General features: G+C 44.1%; 1 protein-coding gene across 6 annotated transcripts in view; it reads left to right on the top strand.

The window, feature by feature from the left end:
- Positions 1-23,097, top strand: part of ERBB4 (erb-b2 receptor tyrosine kinase 4) — a 923,012-nt gene that overhangs the window by 735,906 nt on the left and 164,009 nt on the right. For all 6 annotated transcript variants that reach the window (XM_075933933.2, XM_075933937.2, XM_075933934.2 and 3 more), the window contains 3 exons: positions 2,993-3,125; positions 6,556-6,678; positions 7,673-7,771. In XM_075933933.2, coding sequence (XP_075790048.1) covers positions 2,993-3,125; positions 6,556-6,678; positions 7,673-7,771 — 355 coding nt within the window. The remainder of the gene's footprint in view (positions 1-2,992; positions 3,126-6,555; positions 6,679-7,672; positions 7,772-23,097) is intronic.

The following is a 23,097-nucleotide window of genomic DNA, read 5'->3' as shown; positions in this document are numbered from 1 at the left end:
GGTATTTACACTCAGCTCCTGGGGTTTTGAATAACACATGCCAATTCCTGAAGCCTTGAGACTTGGTTTGGATTACCTACATATATTTGAATATGTAAGTGAGGTGTTCAGCATGTAAGGGTTAGTCATTTTCCTGTGGATAAGCATGATATTGAACATCGAAACCTGGACTTTTATTACCCAAATCTGGCCATTGATAGTTGGCAGATTTAAATTTAGCCTATCTGGATTTGATACAGCACTTAGGACTGGTGAGAATTGTGGTAGGAAGCAATGGTATCAATAGGCCATAAGCATTTGCTCACCATCACTTGAGTGTAGCAGGGGAAAGCTCTGAAAAAGGTCTCCACAAAAAATCTTTTATGCTTGTCCAATTGACAGCTTCGCCTACTGTCGCTTTCTCAGCACCTCCTTTGGGAGAGCCTTTGTTTACATGTGAAAAATGAAGATCTACGTGTCTTTTTAATGTCCATTTCTGCCTTTTACAATAACACAACACGCTAGTATGAGCAGATGTAATGGATGAGATGTTGCACCGCACAGCTTGATTTCCAGTTATTAATTCAGACTTTTGTCTCCCTCTGAGTGCTTAATGAGGGGTTAGGGCTGACTTGGGAGAGAAGGTCTTGAACAGGGGACCGCAAACAGGGGAGTTGGAGAGGCAGTTTTTAAGAGGGAATCTTAGTACATCCAGTATGGTTAGGAAGGGCCACATTGCTAGTGCCAACACTACTTCTGTATGCCCCAGACCGCCTGACTATGGCTGTCTCTACTCGGATCCCGGTGTAGTTTTGCAGAGTCTGTGCACTGCTTTTTTCATTTATGGAAGACCAGGCCGGCGGGGTGTGGGGAAGGAGAAACCATCCCATGTGAAAGGGGCCTGCTGGTGGAGCGTCTCAGGAAGTAGACTCATTGTTTCCTTATACTTTGCATTTGTCTACCTGTTGTCTTTTGCTTTACACTTAGCACTCTTTAGGCAGGCCCAGTTCACACGATATCAAGCTCAATGGGGACAAGCGCTCAATGGTGCTACGATAATGTGAAGTGTGCGGGGGTATGAGGAATGGATTCTATGGCAGCCCCAAAGGGGCCATGGGACGGGATATTTCTCTCTCAGCTGTGGCTCTTCGGTTGACCATCAATAGGTGGGCTGAGAGAGGACAGAAGTGGCCGTAGAGCCTGAGAGCTGCCCTGTATCAGCAGCAAATTTTCAGAAAGCTGCCCAAGGTGAAGTATGAGGAGTACTGGGGTGAGATGGCTGAGGTGTGGGGAGTGGAAGCCATAAGGAGGACTCCTTCCCCTCTGCTCCTGGGGCTGAAGAAGAAGCGTACTCCTTGCTGCTGGTCCCAGGAGGAACATGACGTAAGGATTTGAGATTAGCTGGGGTTAAAGTAAAAGACTAGGGGAACAGAGCTCGTTTTCCCCCAAGGCCAGGTAAACTGGCTGAACTCCACATTACAAAGTTCACAAAGGTTTTGTACGTCTGGGGCTGAGTTGTGGGCGCTGAGGAGGGTTTCGTCATTTTATGTGGGATCCACACACCATCCGGCAGTGTCACGTGCTTTCAGCCTTAAACAAGTCCCAACTCTGTCTTCTCTGCCTGCCATTTAAGCTTTGGGATTTGTTTCAACCCAGACATCATAGCAGAACATAGAGGGTGCAATCTCATGCAAAATCAAGCCTCTGAGAAGTCCACTGACCGCTTCCCATGAATTTTTCCTTGCTCTGGTATTTAACCCAAGGGGACTGGGACACTGAGAGCTAACATCCCATCCCCTGCAAAACCATTGGAGTTTTAGGTTTACATCCTCATTGAAATATGTCACCTCTAGTAGAGGTTGGACTTCACTGATCCGGCACCCTCGTGACCTGAGCGGTCCTGGATGAGGATATTTACCAGACCAGGGAAGGTCCCCTGCCACTGGCCCCCTCAGCCTGCCACACCTCCCAGCCGCTGGCTCCTTTGGCCCCGATGCTGGCTGGGTAATATGGCTACCCTGGGCCCAGTACCATAACTGCTGCTCTAGCCTCACTACTGGCATGGCAGCACGCAGACCTGGCCCCGCTACTGGCTGGCACATGGCTCCGATTGGGCTGCCAAGCTGCCATGGCTCCAGGCAGTCTTCCCCTGCTGAGCTGCTGTGGCCCGGCCTTACTGCTCTCTCAGGGTATGTCTACACTACCCCGCTAGTTCGAACTAGCGGGGTAATGTATGCATACCGAACTTGCTAATGAAGCCCGGGATTTGAATTTCCCGGGCTTCATTAGCATAAAGCCAGCGCCGCCATTTTTAAAAGCCGGCTAGTGCGAACCCCATGCCGCGCGGCTACACGCGGCATGGGCTAGATAGTTCAAACTAGCTAGCCCATGCCGCGTGGCACGGGGTTCGCACTAGCCGGCTTTTAAAAATGGCGGCGCCGGCTTTATGCTAATGAAGCCCGGGAAATTCAAATCCCGGGCTTCATTAGCAAGTTCGGTATGCATACATTACCCCGCTAGTTCGGACTAGCGGGGTAGTGTAGACATACCCTCATTCAGCAACATACATGGTCCTGCCAGACCAGAGAGGTTGCCAGACGAGACAGTCCCGGTTTAGGGAGATGCAAGTGTTGTTGGGCTTTTTTTATATGCAAAAACAAGTGTTCATCCACTTGGATTTAAAAAAGGAAGATGTCAGGTCGGTTAACTTTCTTGCAGAAGGGTCTCACAAATGTATCCTCTTTTTGCCATTGCAGATTTGCATTTGCCATCAAAGTGCATGGTGCGTTTCCTTCTCTGCGACTTCATAAGTAGTGCAGTACAAAATCACACCCGAGATGTGATAAAGGAAAGCAGGCCACACTTAATGCACTTTCCTTGATTTATCATCTGACATGACTGCGTTTGAGAGCTATACGCTTCATAAGCTTTCCAGGTGGCTTATTTCATGCATGCAGCTGTTCTTTGTTCTCTTTCCATGCCTTGTATTAAAGTCTTTGCTTCTGATTGGTAGAACCCCCCTGATTGCTGCAGGCGTGATTGGTGGCCTCTTTATCATCGTCATTGTGGGCCTGACATTTGCCGTGTACGTGCGGCGGAAAAGCATCAAGAAGAAGAGGGCCTTGCGGAGGTTCCTGGAGACTGAGGTGAGGCTATCTTTCTGTTCCAGAAAATCTGGACATTTGGAAAGATTTAGAGCACTGCTTGGGTTTAGGGTTCTAATCCTACCCGCACTGAGTCCCTGCGTGACTGGACTTAATGGATAGCGTCAACGAAGCAATTCTAGGATATTCGTTTTCTGTGCATACACACAGAGGTGCTGACTTCCTTATTTCCTGGGCCGTGTTCAGCCCCTTCCGGCAAGATCCTACCTGTTTCTGCCCCTGGCCTACCTCTTCTTACTCGATTCCACCCCCAGTCACTGCCTCTTCCTGCCCCTCAGTGCTTCCTTTCTGCCCCATAACAGCTAATCTTCGGCAGGCGGAAGACACTGGGGAAAATGCAAGGTGTTGATAGACACGGCCTTTTGATGACTGCTGAGCACCCATTGTTTTCTATCCTGTCTACTCTGCATGTCCCAGTCCTGTTCCCAACAGGAAAGTAGGTGCTAACTTGTCAAAGCAATTAACCATCTAGTCAAAGCCTGTTGAAGTCCACAGTAAGATGCCAGTTGCATGGACTTTGGGTCTTCCTGACAGGGAATAGTGTTGAGTACATGCTGACACGCAGGAAAGGTTGTTTATTATGTGTTTGTAAGGTGAGTAAGATAGTGAAGACAATGTAGCCTCAAGCTCTTTTGTGGCCTCTGGGTGCTACCCCAATATAAATAGTAGCTTTGCTGAACTAGGAACTTACTGCTAAAACTTCCATTGATTCAGATGAGAGTTGGACTAGGCCCATGGTCCTATTGGCTAAAACGTGAGGTGGAGTCATAGATCAAACATCTTGGGCCCACCTCACTCTGACTTCCCTCTTGGCTTCACCCTTTGTGGGGAACAAATCCCAGTGCCTTCAGAAGCTTTAGCTTGGTTGTAAAATCATGTCTGACCATCGTTAGTGTTACACCTTTACATTTCACTTACATAGGAATGTTGATGCAAGATCTCCTAAAACCTTTGCGTTGGACACTCTTTCACCCTCACATAGTGCAGACGGATCGATCTCACAGAAAACAATTCAGAAAAATTAGGAGAAAAACCCCATCAAGCCTGCTAAATCTGTATAATTAAACTCCTGCTCCTGCTTCCATTGAATTCAGTGGTACAGGGTTGGTCCCAAGTGACTTTATAGCAGCACGGGATTTTGATTAAGCTTATTTCTGAATGGCTGCAATTTGGAGTTGTTTCTAATTTTTATTAATCATAATAATCTGGGAATATCAATAGATACTATGCAGTTTATATTAGGTAAAGTTTGTAACCAGCCATTAGCTGCAGATAAATTATTGCAAAGAGCATTAGGGAATGATGTTTGTGTTATGTTGCACTTAAGAAGGTTGGATACCTTTCCATGGAGAATGCTCTGATTCTCTGCTTGGCTAACACAGGGGAGGGTGGACTAGGGGCAACCTCTAACCTGTGCTAGCTAGAAACCGCCCCCAAGGGAGTGTCCAGCAACTGAGCACTTGTGACAGTTGTCATCTTGGCTACAATACGGGGTGTGGGTGGACCAGGGACAGCCACAGCTAAAAGTGTGAGTTGCTACAGTTTGGTCAAAAACGTCAGGCTTTGTAGTCGACGATATTCACACGTCCACAACCTCTGGAGATGAGCATGAGGGGAACATGTAACACACCCCAATAAATGGGTTACACGTCCCCTCTTGCTGCATCTTCTACGGCAGCTTGCCTGTGGGGAGGGTGTTGGGAGTAACATACACCAACTTTTCATACTCTGGGGACTTCTCCAGGTTGGGAGAGTCTTTGACATGGCTGAAACCCCATGCTTCCAGGGCAGAGCAATGGGGAATAGGAATCATTATGGGGAAAGTTCTGTGGGAATCTATGAAGTAGATCAAATATTGTGGCCCTGAGTGTGTTCACCTTTCCCATTTCTCTCTCTCTCTCTCTCTCTCTCTCTCTCTCTCTCTCTGTTTTTACTATAACCTACATCTTCCACCATAATGACTATTGAAAAGTCAACTGTATACAGGAGAAGGGGATTCATGTGCACAGTTTGACTGCAATACTTTCAATTGCTGGGCTTGTTGCTGTTTGGTTTTTTGTTATATTTTCTTGAAGTACTTTTTAAAGTAATTTCCTGCAACTAGTATTTCTGCTTGCACTAAAGTCGTCCGTCCAGTTAACGAAGTAGTCCATGATGCTCACAGAAGCATGATAATAGTTCTCAAACTGTAGAGCACAGTACACTTAGCCTTGTAAACAGACACTATGAAATACTGCAGTGGTTTCAAACCAATTTGAGTAGGAGTAGCCTTTAATTATTTTCCTTCTCCTCCGAGAAGACAGGCTATTTGTCAGTGTTTAGAGTATTGTCCTTTTCATTTATTTTTCATTTATTTTTTAAAGAAACATTGTTTTCCCGTCAAAGGCTGCATGTTGCTGAGGTCGGCTGGCTTTTTGACAGAGGCTACGTCTAGAGTTACGGGGGTTTGTAGGGTATCCCACAAAAACTCCGCGTATCCAAGGAACGCATTTGCTCATCTGCTTTTTTTTGCAGAAGAGCAAACACACTCTTTCGGGGAGCCCTGTATACCTTCTTTCATGAGGCATAAGGGCTCCACCGAAAGAGGAAGCTTTTCCGCCATTTAGCCCCCGCTAGACTGGGCCAAATGACAGAAAAGCTTCTTCCACAAAAATGATCGGAAAAAGCTACGCAAATTGCGGCACACAATTTGCGTAGATTTTTCTCATAGAAGACTGTAGTGTAGCCCTAGCCTGAGTGTACTGTTGTACTTCATTCACAAACTTTGTAGAATCATCATTCACAATGCTGGCCAAAATTAGTGAAAATTAGTGCTTGCATTAAATTAGTGATAGCTATAAATTCTTGTTCTACTGCCGATGTTTTCTGTTGCTGAAAAAGTTGCTCTCTTTTAAGAGCTTGGAAGAATGAGTCTTTCCCCAAAAAGAGGATAAGAATTTGATGAACCAATAAGTCACAATTATTAAAAAAGAAAAATGGCCACTTTCAAAGGGCACTAAAATGGCCCCAAATAGAAAATGGTGCCCTCATAATAAAGGTGCTGCTGCTGTCATATAGAAACCTTTTATATTGCAGCCCTTAGCTAACGTCTTTGGGCACATACTGTAATACTGATCCCGTTTCTAGTGTATAATGCCATCATGCAGCCTCTAGTGGAAACCGTGTATTCCAGTAGGAGCCTTCAACTGGTTTCTGTGGCGGGTTTTTTGGTCTTGGTCACTGGCCTTGACTGGTTTTGCATGAGGAATCGAGAGCCCTGGAACACACAGACCGTGAGATCCATTGCTTTATACCAATGTCATGTTAGCCAGCTGCAATGGGTAGGAACCAGATTAAATTTTTCAACAGGGCTTTTCACGCAGCCCTCTTGTGTCTGGACAGTGGGTAATCTTGTGGATTTTGATTTTCGCAGCTGGTGGAGCCCTTGACGCCAAGCGGCACAGCGCCCAACCAAGCGCAGCTTCGTATCCTGAAGGAAACTGAGCTAAAGCGAGTAAAGGTCCTGGGCTCGGGGGCCTTTGGAACGGTGTATAAGGTAAATGTATTCACTGAATTGCATCAGAACCCTACAGATCACTGAAAATGTTCCATCTCAGCGTGGGACCCAGCTCTTCTCTGCACAAGAGATGGGCTTGCAGTCCACACCACATACCAGGGGATCCTGCCTACGTCTTTGGTTTCATCTGTTGATTTCAGCTTTGCTTGGAATGAACACAAGGGTTATTCCATGTAGAGAGAAACATTTTCACACAAACATTGAGACCGGAGGAATATATAGGATGGAGAACTAAAGAACATGAATGAGATTTTGTGGTTCTCTTTCTAGCTCCATAATTGATGTAGTGGCCAAGCCAGTTAATCTCTCTACCTCATTTGACCACACTGTAAAATGTGTATAATTCTTACGTAATAATAGAAACATAATTAGCTATGCTTTGAGCCTGATCCCATTAAAAAATAATGGCAAATTACCCTTCATGTTTATTAAACACTTTGGATTCTTCAATCCAAAGGTCATGATTAAAAAGTGCTTAGAAGTACTAAGCAGGATTGGTTGAAAAAGAATTTGGTGGGGGATGACATTTCCGCCATTTCTTTTTCAATTAAATTTGTGATAACGTTTTGAAATTCCAAGAAAAATGACCTGAGAAGATGGAGGGGAATGTGCGAACTGTTTGGGAGAGAAACTCCTTGTGATGGAAAACTCCTCCCTGGCAGCTTTTAAGAACTGTGTGGGCAAACACCCATCAAGGATGATTTACATTTACTTAAAAAAAATGAGTCCTATGGCACCGAAGACACTACCAGATTTCCTTAGTGCCTCAGAACAGGGGGCTGAAATAGATGATCCCTGGAGGACTCTTCCAGCCCTATGTTTCCATGATTCAATGTACTTACTGTGTGTGTGCTGAGTTCTGCTGATCCTTGCTGAACAGGATAACACATAAAGAAAAGAAACAAAGCTGGCGATAAAGATTTAACAATTGGTGTAAAGTTATTTTTTGTCTCTTTTTCCCCCCCCCCCCCAGGGTATTTGGGTTCCCGAAGGAGAAACAGTAAAGATTCCTGTGGCCATTAAAATCCTTAACGAGACAACTGGTCCCAAAGCAAATGTGGAGTTCATGGATGTAAGTAAGAGTATACAGACTCTCTGTCCTTACCCATATGTAACATGCTGGTGTTGACAGTGGGGAGAAAAACAATCTATAATCGCCACAAATTGCAAAGAGGACCTTCTGCCTAGTTTTTTATTTCTTTACATTTCAGTGTTGAGGATGCCTGGATAAGAGCTCTAAGAGCCCTAACAATTAAGTCTCTGGCTATGCTGTGATCTAGCCATGGCATGTACAAATCCACCTGAAAGTAGCGAGTATGTCCCTGGCAGAGCTCTGACTAGGCCTTTGATGCTGCTGCTACCCGTGTTACCACAGCGATCCTGCCATATATACTTGTGCTAGCTAAATGAGAGCTAGCGTGCTCATGTGCACAACCCTTACCTCTCCTGCGCCTCCCCCCTGCCAGTTTGGGAACTTCTCCTCAGCCCTCTCTACAATGGCTGTCTTCAAAAGTAAGGCTCACCACTTCAGATGTGTTTAGGGGGGAGGGAGGATAGCTCAGTGGTTTGCTAAACCCAGGGTTGTGAGTTCAATCCTTGCAGAGGCCATTTAGGGATTTGGGGCAAAAATTCATCAGAATGGTACTTGGTCCTGCTGTGATTCTATGAAAGCTTATTTATAAAAATAGGATCCCCACCTCTCACAAGCAACACTCTAGTTTATTAAAATTGAAGGGCTAATAAAACTTGAATATACTTTTTCCACAGTTACTTTGCCGTATTTACACTTGGTTGCTTATTGCAGCTCCCAGACCAGCAATGCCTGGTGCTGCAGGAAGTTAGAGCAGCCGGGGACCTACTCTGGCTTCTACCACTGAGGACCTCATGCCAACTGAATCAGAGAATCATAGGGTTGGAAGAGACCTCAGGAGGTCATCAAGTCCAACCCCCTGCTCAAAGCAGGACACACACCAACTAAATCAACCCGGTTTGTCAAACCGGGACTTAAAAACCTCCAGGGATGGAGATTCCGCCCCCTCCCTAGGGAACCCAAAGAAGACCAAGCATAGTAGAACTCTGTTCTACCAAGTCACATTTACACGCATGCCCTACCACCTTCCCCTCTATTCCTCTAAGGGAGCAGGATCAATGCACAAAGGGCGGAAGGGCTGCCTCCTTCCTTTATGCAGAGGTCCTCTCCACTGGGGTTGTCCACAGCTCTCTGTCCAGATCTTGTAAAGCCAGTGTTTTCAGCAGATTGGAGAAATTGGCCCTTTCTATATTGTGGCATTATCTTTACCCCAGTGTTCTGGGGCATTTTCTATATAGAGACCGAGGTATGATAATGTTTAGGGACAGACCTGCTGGTATACACTGCCTGCTTCCTTGGAGTGTGACTGATTAAAAAAAATAATGGAGATTGCCTATTTCCTAGAACTGGAACTAGAAGGAACCCTGAATGATCATTGAGTCCAGTCCCCTGCCTTCACAGCAGGGCCAAGCACTGTCTAGATTATCCCTGAGAGGTATCTATCTAATCTGCTCTTAAGTATCTCCAGTATTGGAAATTCCACAACCTTCCTAGACAACTTATTCCAGTGTTTAACCATCCAGATAGTTAGGAAGTTCTTCTTAATGTTAAATCTAAACCTTCCTTCCTGCAATTCAAGCCCATTGCTTCTTGTCCTATCATCAGAGGGCAAGGAGAACAATTGTTCTCCCTCCTTCTTGTGACACCCTTTTAAATACTTGAAACCCACTCTCATGTCTCCTCTCAGTCTTCTCTTTTGCAGCTAAACAAACCCAGTTCTTTCAGCCTTCCCTCATATCTCATGTTTCCTAGACCTTTCATCATTTGTGTTGCTCTTCTCTGGACCTTCTCCAATTTTTCCATATCTTTGTTGAAATGTGGTGCCCAGAACTGGACACAATACTCCAATTGAGGCCTAATCAGCACAGAGTAGAGTAGGAAGTATGAGTTCTCATGTCTTACTCACGACACTCCTGTTAATGATCTATTTTATAGTCCTAGAGTCCGTAACTGCGATTTTCAGCTCAGTGCTAAGAAAGAAAGGCCATTGACATTATGAACATGCCTGTCATATGCAGGGACAGTATTTTGACAGTCCACATGAGTTTTCTGCTTGTGGTGGGTTTTTTTGTTGTTGTTTTTTTGTTTTTTGTCAAGCCCTAAATTATAAAATTTGTCTTCTCAACTGGGAAGTTACTGAGGCATTTGCATTTCTAGGGTTGTGTGTGTGTGTGTGTGTGTGTGTGTGTGTGTGTGTGTGTTGATTAGCATTAATGATAGCAGAATCCAAACGAAGACTATGCTCCCATTATGTAGTCTACTCTGTCATTGAGAAACCAGCAGAAATGTGCAATTACAGCTTCAGCTATTTCAGACAAATTACCGGGTCTGAACTCTCAGGCAGTCAGGCTGACACTGAGATCAAGGTATTTTCAACGCTGTTCAGAACACTGCACGGTTCATGCTAATGACATCAATAATCATTGTTCACAAACAAAGAAGTAAGCAAACGTAGGCCATGTTGACTCCTGGTCTGGTAGAAACACACAGAGGAGAAGGGCGAAGGAGGACTGAATGTTAACTTAATGGGCAAAATAACTCTGACTTCTGAGTGAGTAGTAATCACTCTAAATATCTGAAACTTTAGGGCTTGGTGCATCACAATCAAGTCTCCCTGGGAAATAAATGTGCAAGGAACAAAGAGCTATTCAGTGGCAATGAAGCCTCTATACTTAATGGCAGAATTCAATTATTTGAGCCAAAATCCCAGATAGTGTAACTTTAGCACAGCTTCATTCACTGGAGCTGCGTGGTTCAGAGCAGCTGAATATCTCGCCCTGTCTGTTGATAAGGCATTAAATAAGAGAATAATAATATATAATTGTGCCTACATAATTCTTGTCATCCCTGGATCACAAAGCACCTCAGAAAGGAAGATGGGGGTACTGGGCACTGAAAGGGAAAGTAACTTGCCTGATGTCACCCAGCGGTTCAGTATCAGCAGGTATGAGATCTCAGCAATCATGTTAGGGTCAGTCCCATATCAAATCACTGTCTGTTGGAGGCCTGTCCTCTACCCCACCCTGCCCCAGCCCCACTGGTCACAAAGTGGAGAAAAATGAAAGATTAAGAGTCTGCTTAGTTCCATGCCCAGACTGTCAGCTGTAGCTCTGTGAGGCTACATCTACGCTGCACAGTTATTTCAGAATTAGCTATTCCAGAATAGTTATTTCAAAATAGCACATCTACACTGCAGGGAAGCCTCAAAATGAGTCCAAGGCAGGCTTCCTTAATGTAGACGTGTTATCTCGATTTAGAGCCCCAGGAGGAATAACTTAGAATGGGCCTGGTGAGGGGCTATTTCGAAATAGCAGCAGTGGAGTGTCTACACAGGCCTTATTTCGAAATAGTTACTTTGGAAGAGGTGTTAGTCTTTGTAGATTGGGGTTTACAGAAGTCAGAATAAGCCGCCCGTTATTTCAAAATTATTTTGAAATAACAGAATTGTGTAGACGCTCACATAGTTTTTTTGGAATAACGGCCATTATTCCGAAATAACTTTGCTGTATAGACACACCCTGACATGGGACAGCAAGATGGAGAGGAGATTAGCTTGTCGTGATGCCCGTTAGTGGATGCTGCTGTTACACAGGGATCACAAAGTCTGCTTGCATCACCGAGGACTTTCTATAACTAGAGATCATTGACTCTGCTGCCACAAACAATCTCCTTCTGTAAAAGTAACCACCAATGCCCGTTTTATTCTGATCTCTTGGGAGATATTTTCCCCTGGCCTATGGTGTGTTTTGGGAATGGAACCCTGCTCTCACTGGTAGCTTTTTAACATTAATCTAAGGGAGTTAGGTCTTGCTTACACTTAAAAGTTTTGCTGCTTTCACTAGAGTGATTTGAGATCTCCTGATGAAACCATTTTAAGAGTTCTCATTATGAGTGTAGATTCAGGTGTGCTGATAGCACGTATGTCAGTTGATCTTATTCATATTTGGTGGAGCAAAATAACCTATACTGATATAAAGCACCTTATACCGGTATAACTCTATTTACACTGAGCCTTTTATTGGCCTACCAAGTCAATAACTATCACAGCCCAATAATGAAACTTTAAGTCCTAGCAATTATGCTGTTGTGGTCAAGCCATTTTACAGACACCTCCCAATGGCTTGCTTAGTTAAAAGCACCTAGGTTTCAATCCTCCGCAGGCATGCAGTAGAAGTGTGCCTCTTGACAGGAATCGTTTCCTACGTCGTGATAGGTGTCCTTGTACCTTGCCCTTAAAACTGATAAGTGAGCATTGCTGTCTGAGAGTGTATGTAAAGCACAGAACCCATCAAAACCTCCCTTTCAATTCGTGTATACAAGGCTATATTGTCAGTCACATGAAGGATGTAAAGAAATACCTAGTATCCCATACAAGACCGAGAGATTAGCGGTAGGGCCCATTGGTTTTTGTTAAAACTTTTAATGTCGACAGAGGGCAAGCCAGAGAGTGCTTTACGGCCAGTGGAGATCCTGCTAAATGTTGCACTAAAAGAGAATAAGGCACGGCAATTTGGCAAGTGGACTGTCATTTCTGCACCCTGGAACACCTGCTAATGGATCCATAATGCTTATAATGGTATAATGCATCATGATAGCATGTGCTCTGGACATCTCCCTCCTCCTGTCAGGCAATACCGAGTGTCTTAACAAAAAGCACCCAATATCTTTGGCTATTTCTTCAAAAAAAGTATAGAAGACGGTATTTTCCTTGTGTTCTTTATGCGCTCCTGGTACGGTTCTTCGGTCTACTTCTCCCACCGATCACCATAGTAGCAAATGCCCTCCAATGCTGCATACTGCAAGGAAAATTCCACTAAAAGGCCTTTTTTTCTCCCTCCTCTCCAGGAGATTGCAGGAATTAAATCTGTGTGTGAACTTCCATCTCTGTCTCCTGAGCAAAGGTAGTTGCTGCTGTTGGGGGAAGACTAGGCCAAAAAGTTCTGAACTTAGTTCAAAAGCTAGTGAGGTCCGTGGCTCCTTTCAGCCATTCACAGCATATGATTGGTTGCCTGAGTCATATGGCATTCCTTCTGCTCTCTGATTGGCTACATTTCATCTGCACCAGGCCACCATTGGACCTAATGCAGCAACGACTCTTGCAGCTGCTCTGTCTGAAAGCAGATGTGAGGGTGAAGTAGCTGATGTACCTTGAAGGCCCAGGAGGGAACCAAACTCCCCACCTTTACTTGGCAGCAGTAAGAAAGCACCAGGGGCCTGGCTTTTGATGTAGGAGGAGACGACAGCTGTTGAGGGTAGGCAAGGAGAGGCCGACAGCTGGCTAGGTCAATGGCATTTAAGCAGCAATCTGTAATTTCTGTCCTGTGCAAATCCCTCCTGTACTTCAATTTATTTGATGCCACCAGGAACTCTAACAGGCCATGTAGCCATTGGCATAGCCAGCTGGCTTTACGTCAAGGCAAAGAGATGAGTACAGCTAAGGCGAATCTGCGTTCTAAGTTCTGCTGCCATTCAAAAGCAGAATGAACCTTTGGTGATGCAAAAAATGTTACACGAGTTTGTCACGGTTGAGCAGGCAATCACATAAGGCCTGGATCTCATCTGCAAGAAGCTGGGTATTTCCAGTAAGTGACCTCGTGAGCTATGATTTTTCTCCAGTGGGCTGGTCCACTTACAAGTTTAATCGAACCTCTCTGAACGGAAGCGTTCTGTTATCTGTTAGAAAATAATTAGAGGCTGCAAGCAGAAGTCTGCAGACCCAGAGATGTGTGGGAGTCCCCTAGCTCATTGAGATGACGACAGTTTGACTGATGCTGGTCAGCCGATAGTGGGCCAGAAGCTAATAATAGAAGGCAAATGCTGCTTAGCTACGTGAGAAAGTGAACTTGGGAAAAATTAAACTGAAGGGTTGAGGATTTATGATTAGAAATAAATTTCCCATTCTCATTTGTTTCCTGGTAAGAGAGCTGCTAAGGGAGTCGGTCTGCTTTATGGCTTTATAATTAAGATCTAGGGGCCCTTCTGACTTTAGCCAGAGTTATTGTCATTCCCTAGAAATAGCCAGTCACTAGTGATCAAGAGAGTGTTTGTTAAGCAATACATAATGATCACAAATAAAATTGAGCCAGGGTTTAACAACTCTCACTTTTACCAAGCGTGTAGCAAATGCATGCAAAGCTGCACAGGACAGGGGGTATGGCTTGTCCCAAGGGTGAAAAGAGGGAGGTATGTCTAGCTTAAAGAATTCAATGAATAAGTCAATCAAGTCAATCTGCTTCTTTAGCTCCAAAATGAAAGAGAAGCAATTTCTCTGAAAACATAATGAGACAGGGTCAGGCCTGATGGCTATAGGAGGGTACGCAAAGGGAGGTATATGAGCCCTAGATGAAGTAGGACTCTGTGCCCTGAGTGAACTGGCATCCAGTTGGCCTTCCAGAATCAGGCTTGGACAATCAGGTCAATTGGAACACCTGGAGCCAATTAGCAGAATTCCACAGCCAAGGGCATCATGCTAATCAGAACACCTGGGGCCAATCAAGAGCCAGCTGAGACAGGTTCAAGAGGGCTCCTCTTCTGTTAGTGTAGAGGTGCCAGATGAGAAAGAAAGAAGCCAAAGTGCTGAGAGTGAGAGGAGTCTGTGTGAGAGCTGGGAACTGCGAGCCAGGCAGAGTGCCATGGAGGAGCAGAACAGGCCGCTCAGGTAGCAGAGGGAAGGTGCTAGGAGGGATTGTTTGGGGAAGTGGCCCAGAGAATTAGTTGCAAGACTGAGAGTAGAACCAGCCACATCTGTTGCCGCTGTCTTAGGGTCTCTGGGCTGGAACCCAGAGTAGTGGACGGGCTCAGGTTCTCCCCAACCCTTCCCACACTGCCACAGACTCTGTCTTTGGATAGGGAGACCTGGACTATAAAAGGCGTTTCACCCCATATTATGGACTCATCTGTGATGAGTATGGCTCAGTAGGCTGCAGCTCTCGCCTCTACAAAGATGAGACTGTGTGGAGGGGCACAGCGAGCCTCTGAGGATGAACATTATACTCCAGAAGGGCAAGACCCATGGGCACAGCCAGAGCTCTGCCACAGTAGATGCACTTTATAAAAAAGGCAAGCTGCTCTGTTTCGTAAGGCACATGGTGTGAATGCCAAACTGGCATTTGATTTCCCAAGCATAAAGTGGATGGTCACCAGCTGAAAGAGAGAAGGGGAAATAAGGTGGGATACACAAGCCTGCAGTGAGAGAAGCTCTCCGAATTCAACTGTTATTCAATGTGAGAGGATTGTGTGGGCTTTCTGGATACATCACACTGCTCCCTGCACTCCTTATAGTGTGGCTCCATCATGGAATGAGAAGCACTTTGGAGATGCAGATGGACGGGAATGGAGAAAAGCAAAGATGGAGCCTTTCCCCATTTTTTTCAGTGTTTGCACTGAGTGTTTTCTTCACTCAGCATACAGTCAACCTGTGGAACTCCTTGCCAGAGGATGTGGTGAAGGCTAGGACTTTAACAGGGTTCAAAAAAGAGCTAGATAGATTCATGGAGGATAGGTCCATCAATAGCTATTAGCCAGGATGGGTAGGAATGGTGTCCCTGCCTCTGTTTGTCTGAAAATGGGTGACAGGGAAGGGATCACATGAGGATTACCTGCTGTGATCCCTCCCTCTGGGGCATCTGGTATTGGCCATTGTCAGCAGACAGGACACTGGGCTAGATGGACCTTTGGTCTGACCAAGTCTGGCCATTCTTATGTGGGAAGCAGGTTTAAGAGTTTGGATTCTCAGTGCTGTCCCATGCCAATCATGCTGCGGTCCTGCCGCTTTCAGGAGATCTGTATGGGCAGTCCCCTGTGATCCTAGGGGAGCCTCTCTGATGAGGCCCATGGGTCCTCTCACATACGACCCTTGAAGGATCACAGCCTGCCATGCTACCTACATGCCGTGTCTCTCTTGCACCTTCTGAATCACGGTTTGTTCCCAGCGCCTTCCCTGGTTCCTCTGCAAAAATCGTGTCACTTTTCTAGATTAGCCTCAGGAAACAAGCTCAGCTTCCTTGTACGTGTGGAGAGCATCACCTCAGCCATGCTGCCAGTCCCTGCCTGCCAGCAAAACTAGGGCAACCCCAGTGGGCGTCCCACTTGGTAGGAAAATTTGCTGCCTTGCCTTACATGCAGATTCATCTTTTTCTGCAGCAGCATTGAATACTGAGCCTCATGTTAAAGCGCGGCTTAATGAGTAGCTCCGGAGTCTCCAGAGCAGTTTCCTTTGTCTTCCTCGTCCATCTTTTATACACGCGTGTTTCTTTTTGACTAGTTTTTGTGGTCCCCAAATGAGTATCGACTAATAAGAAGCACCATCACAGTCATCCGCCTAGCACTACTGTGTTTCTAATAACTTAGCATCGCAGGGTGAACACAAAACTGTTTGAAAGCTATTAGAAGGTACAACCCCCCTCCCAGCTCTTGATTGTAGATCCCCTTTTGTGTGCCCCTGCCCCTTGCCCTTCCACTTTATGCATACTGTAGAGTAACCACTTTGAAAAGGAACCTGTTTGCCTGTCACTTCCAGGCACAGAAACTCACTGTGACCGCAATTACAGTTTCCAACTTCTCCAGAGGTGCCAGAAATCAAGCTGTCCTTGAGAGCAGTACGCACGCTAGGCACAAGCCCCCTAGAGTGACAGCCGCGGCAGAAGCGGGAAATCTGAGCCCTGCTGAAGGTTAACTGCTTGTAGACATTTCACGGGAACTGTTTCAAGGCCATGTTCCCTTTTATTTCTGTCTTCACTGGTAATTTCCTCTTTAAATATTTACTTACCTCAGTAATCTTTTCTTCCCTAGTATTGTTTCTGTACGGTTCCTGAGGAAATAGCATGCCTATTTACAGACAGAGGCTAACGTACCAGCACAGACTGAGCAGGCTAGGTTGGCTGGATACAATCCCTTGGCATAAATTTCTAATTGAGAAACACAGCACGTGCGCGCGCGTGAGAGAGAGAGAGTTTGCGTCCTGTAGATGATGAAAGTTAGAAAAATACCAGAGGGGAAGTCCTGGCCCCATAAAATCAGTGAGGGTTTTGCCATTGAATTCAGTGGGGCCCAGGTTTCACTCTAGAAATCATCCTTCTGACAAGGCAGCTGTGGTTTTTAAGGGAGAGGCTTGTGGTTCAGGTATTCAGTCTAGTGCTTTCTTTCCTGCTCTCCTGCTAGCTTGCAATGGTAGTCAGTATTATTCCTTTGCCTGTGTTACGGTAGTACCCTGCATTCCTGATCAGGTCCAAAGCTGCTGTATGGACACACAGTAAGAGAGAGTCTCTTCCCCCTCCAAAAGACAAAGAATACTAGAGTGGAAAAGAAAAGTATAACTAAAGGTAACATTGTGGGAGCAGATACATCCCACCTAAAATGCATACGACATAAGCTGAAGCTATTGGCACTTTTTATTTTACTAGTTAGGCAGTCTCCCCTTCTTGTTCTCATCATTTTGCTGAAGACCTTTGCTATCCATCAGAGATGGTCTGGAACCGGAAAGTTCTTATCCAGATTCAAATTTTCCGAGGTTTTTGCTGTCTTCCATCTGGAGCTGAACTTGGAGGAGGAGAAGTCTTCAGCTTTAAGGTCTCTACTAGAGTTTCCTGTGAAGGAAGGATGCATGCTGGGACAGACTTATTGCTAGATCAACGAAGTGGCAGCTGATAGGCTTATATGCCTCCAAATGCAAATCAAGGCAGTTATACCTCTCCATGGCCCTTAGTCCAATAAGCAGTGCATGAGAGCAAGCACTGAGATTATATGTTATATTGTTCCTGATATCTTAAGATGCAGCTAAAGTTACAGGAGTAAATTATGCCAAAAAAAGAGTAAAACAGGAGATGTAATTACTGCACAGTATTTCACACCTTCACTGTGAGCAGAAATTAACAAAGAATATCCAAACCTTAACGTCGACTTGGGCACCATGCATTGGGCAATTAGTGCCAACATATTACAATAAGAAACTGAAAGCCTATATTTAAGAACTTCCTGTTATTTAGGACTTTTCCCTGCATGCCTCCAGTTCACATTAGCAATACAAAGTAGACACAGTGATATTTCAATTTCTAAAGGGTAATGTATATATGAGATTGCTGCTTCATTGATAGCAAATGATGGTTTTATGGGCTCTATGTTTATATTACGAGGTATTATTTTCATCGATTTAAACATAATAACTTCCAAACAAGCCACGGTTGGTTCAAGGTTAGCAGTCAGCAAATCAGGATTTGATGAAAGCTTGAAGAAGAAATGTCTTGATATTTAAGCCAACCAAGCAGGCTGTGAAAACGTATGTATGTGCCAGCTAAGCAGTTTTTGAAGTGTGATCCTGTGTGACTGAACTGCCCCTTTGGAGATGAGTTATTACATTACAAGGTTTTCGTGATAATAGATTGATCTGACTGGAGACTAGCCCTAGAATGTTCTTCAACGCCGTGCCTCACAAATTATCAACAATGCAGAAAACACTGGAGGACAAAGGGCACTGTAAGTTCTCTGCTATGACTATCATTCTTGTTTTAATACTTTAAACGCACCACACATTTGAAAGGGGGCCAATATTAGGTTAAGGAAGGATTTTTGTAGTTGGGGGAAATATCAATGTTTGTGGAAGTATGAATATGAGAGCCTCTGTTGTTGATCCAAATGGCAAGAACGGGAAAGAATCGAAGGTCTGTGAGATCTCGGTGAAATGCCAGTGTCACAATCTCTTCTGCCCAAAACTCACAGGTTGGAATACTACTTAACTAATACCTTGGGCAGAAAGAGGTGGTGGAACTGAGTTGTCTGGCCATGTCCAATGGTGGATGACGATTTTTTCTGTGATGAGTTGCGTTGAAGATAACAATTGGCTTATCAAAATAAAAGAATTAACCTCTGCTTATATACATACTAGAAGACTAACCCAACATTACACGGGTCTGGGCTGGCCCAGGGCAGCGGGAGCCTCACAGGCCTCCTGCCAACTTCTCCCCGGGCAAGCATGGGGCATAGGAGAGTCATACAGACTGATCACTGATTTCTCAGGGCCAACTTGGAGCCAAGCAGGTCACATGCTGGCTTCTCCCTGGGACTGGCCTAGGGTAGGTGGGAGCCACACAGACCACCTGCTAGCTTCTCCCTAGGACTACCTTTCCAGTCCTAGGGAGAAGCCCCCCGTGGTCATTCGTGAGTATAACTGTCCCTGCTATCACACTTCTCCCTTTTCTGTTTGGTGCAGAACAATCCCATTCCAGGTACATACCATTGTCCTGGCACAACCAACCCCTGACTTTCCTTTAAGTTATGATAAGACGAAGTTGCCTACCGAATTTGCTGGTCTTAGCTCTTACTGTTTATAAGCAGTTTTTGAGAGAATGGATTCATGGATGGGGGAACATGCAGACAAGATAGAGAGATGCACAAACTCTGTAAAATATATAGTAGATTCAGTGTATTGTCTTACACTGATGAGCAAAAGATGTGGACTGTTGACTGTCAAATTGTTGCATTGTAAGATGACAGATTGCTAAAGCTGTTACACGCAGGAGTTTCTGATCACTCGTGTGATGTTTTATTTAGATCTTCATAGACTTCCCTGGAGTTAGTTGGACACACTACAATGGAGCGGAGACCATAATCTGTCTGATGATCACTAGCTCACTGATTGCTGTTTTCTTAAGGCCTCAGCCAGCACCACTGAAGGAAATAAAAATTCCGACAAGCTTTAATAAGAACCCATTTTCCTACAGAGTGGATATTCAGTGTGTTAAGTTATGTTATTGTTTGTATTATGCGGTGTCTAGAGGCCCCAGCTAAGATGAGTCCTCCTCTGTGCCACACATATGAGACAGTCCCTTCCCTGACAAGTTTACAGTATAAATATCCAAAGCAGTTGGCATTTGGGGGGAAAGAAAGTGTTAGCATCTTTGGTCTGAAACTTATGAGATCTTAGTTCAATTCCAGTTTCCTCTCTAAAATAGAGACACATTCCTTTATCACAAAATTGTCTCTCTCTCTCGGGAATGAACATGCAGACCTATCTGTGAACCTGGATCACTAAATGATATTGGCAACTTCGAGCAGTAAGAAGGTTTGGACACTAAAGTCCTAAAGTGTTTTTGAGTGAGAATTAAATTTTCCAGTGTTCCTGGTAGTAAATGCATATGAAATTATAATAATTTTAATTGGGAATAACAACAGGGAAAAGAACATGTCTGCTATTAGTTTTGAATCAATTATTATTTTTTACAGAATTTCTATTTTAGAAATTGAACTGTGGGTAATGGGTTTTTTTTTAATAATATAAACATAAACATTGAAAAGGGAATTTTTGTAGGCAGTCAGGAAAATAAAATTGCTTGGACATTCATGTTAGTCAGTATGAAAGATTTTAATGCTCATTTTGAAATAAAGATGATGTTGCTGGTCAAATAAGGATAGACAATTGCATTCTAGTGTCACCAATATGTATTTCTATTACTTTCAATGCTTGCCACCACAGACTGGTATTTGAAATAAGTTGGAGCATACTTGCCGTAACTGGTGAGCTATATAAATAGCAACAGGGGGCAAATTAGAGGTTCTTATCTCTAAGTTACTTATAAGGAGATTGAAATTGGATCATAAAGCATTCTGCTTCAATACAGAAAGCCAACTTTTATTTGGATAGACAAACTTTTATTGCGCAAATCAGAATGCACCTAATGGCCACACAAACCAAGGCCCAGTGTTATCTTAGCTCTGAGCATTGCGAGCGTGATCAAAATATTTAAGTAAAAAGAGGTAATTACTAAAATCATGGAGATGTGATACCAAATTGCTTCTGAAAAGCGTGGTATTAGTGGTCAATAGCATCTTCCGGGGTCTCATTAATCAGTTCATGAAATTAAACACTGCGATATGGAACAATATCGATGTAGTGCCACAAAACATCTGAGCTGTGGTGAAACAACTGTTTATTTGTTTGAAAGCTGAGTCACCAGAAAATGTTTTAAATTGGCACCAAGTAAAGAAGAATACTGTGCTTTGATATTGAGTGGTATCAACACAAGTGCTAGGACACCCTTTCACCTGAATACCTTAAAAATATTCCCCAATATTGCCGGCACTTCTCGTTGACCAATGTTACCCTTCATTTGAGTGTGATAGGAGTTCCACATGTGTAGCCAAAGGAAGAATTTAGTCCTATTCTGCAGTTATACCACCTCAGGCCATTATTTTGTGAGTGATGCAGCATTGGACTAGGTCAGTGCTTGCATGGAGACACATGGGGATACAATAGGTACGATAAGAGTGGTGCTAGTTATAGAGCTGGTCAAAAAGCAGAGGAAAGAGGAGGGGGTAGATGGGAGTAGTAGTGAGGGTGATGTGAAAAGACTGAGCAAATGGGAGGTGGGGTTGTTATCTTCATGGTTCAATAAAACCCAATGGCTGAACTAGTATTAAAAACACCCACCGAAGGCATGTCTTCACTCATAATATTGGAAATCAACATTCTGGCATTTGATTTAGCCGGTCTAGTATAGACCTGTAAATCGAACGCTGAGCATGGCTCCGTCCGGCGCCTGTACTCCTCACAGTCGCAAGGAGTACGGGAAGCCAATGGGAGCATTCTCTCCCTTCAACTTCCTGTTATGAAGGGAGCACCAAGCTCAGCTTAAGATAAGTCAACTCCAACTACATATTCTACATCGCTGGAGCTGTGTACCTTAAGACAATCTTCCAGATCTAGTATAGACCTGGCCTCAGAGCTTAAATTTTAGACTTTTACATTTCAGAACATATATCTCTGTGATTGTTTTTAATCCATTCTTGGTTTATACTTAACTCTTCCCATGCAATATTTGCAACTCAGATATGACGCTTTGTGACTCTGCATGAAAACCTGACAATGAAATTTTCTAAAACCAACAGTGAAACTGTGAAATCTGTTTTGATTTCTCATATGCAAGACATGAAGCAGCTGTGCCAGGATAAAAAGTATATTCATTCCCCCCCATCTCAATTCTTTTAGTTTTAATATTGATAATATAATTGGTAACATTAACGGTGGGGCTATAAAACAGAGCTTTTAAGTGTCTGGTGATAAGGGAAAGCTTTCTGTGGTGTTAGAAAATTACCTGAAAATGTTTTTTTTTCAAAGTGACATCTGTAAGACTCTTCAGAAGGACTGAGAACTTGTTGAATGTTTTCCAATGAGACCCTGCCATCTGTTGTCTTACATTAAAAAACAAAACAAACACACACACAACCCTAAAGCAGTAACTCTCTGCTGCTGAAAGGGGATTACAGCTAAAACTATAATACCAATTACTAACCAATCAATTATTATTGGGTTTTGGCCTGTTGTAATGATGACAAATATTAATGGTTTTGGATCGATGTACTTTTTCAAAGTTTTTGCCTTTGGCAGGGTGCAGTTCTCACCAATCAAAACCAAAAGCAATTGTCTTTCTCAGTTTTTTTTTTCCCTGAAAATCATGGAGGGTTTGTTTGTTTGTTTGTTTTCCAGAGGCTGAAGGGAAACACTTTTCCCATGAGTTGGTGACATTTTCAGAACACTGGGGCTTACAATTTTCCTTGGGGGGTGGGGGGGGGGGGAGAAAATCTGCAAAATATTTCACTTTCTTCATAAGTTCTTTGTTTATGTTGTGTGTGTGTGTGTGGGGGGGGGGGGGGTTTGTACCAAAATGGAACCCAGAAACTTGCAGAGATCTGGTCAGAACATAATAGTTGGTTGGTTACTTCCATCTGGCCACCTCATTGCAGGAGCTGAATTTGATTGTAAAACAGCTTAGCTTCATCATCATTAAAAAGGCTGGGGTATTTGTGAGGTTCATACTGAGAAGTGATGCTCTAGCAATGAGCATGAAATTAATTGTCCGAGATTAAAACACCTACTGTGCCGTTGCCAGTGCTCTGAATTCTATCCTCACAATTTTGTCTTGACTGTTAGTTTGGTCATAAATCCCTATTTAAAATTCTGTGCTTTGCAGGGAGGTTCTGAGCTCTTGTTTGCTTGGTATTAAATGGTGGAAAGAAAATTCACTTAGCACAGGGATAATTACTGCTCTGTCTTCCAAGCCAATGCTTGAAAGAGCCTCTTGATTTAGCTTACTGTGCACAGAGGTCTCCTTGATTCTTCTGGATTTCATTCTCCTCCTCACCTGACCAGCACTGTCTATGATCCTTTGGCGCTATTGCACCGGGACACCGTTTCTCCTAGGGCATCAGTTGCCAGCAGCTCATCTAGGGCCGCTCCTGAATCTGCAATACAAGCCAATTAAATTGGCTTTTCTTCTTCTGATTGACTCTGGCGAATGGTGGCACTGGCAAAAAAACAG

The sequence above is a fragment of the Pelodiscus sinensis genome, chromosome 7 (assembly GCF_052426305.1).
Source record: "Pelodiscus sinensis isolate ZL-2025 chromosome 7, ASM5242630v1, whole genome shotgun sequence".
NCBI lineage: Eukaryota > Metazoa > Chordata > Testudines > Trionychidae > Pelodiscus > Pelodiscus sinensis.
This window is presented reverse-complemented; position numbering and strand designations above follow the sequence as displayed.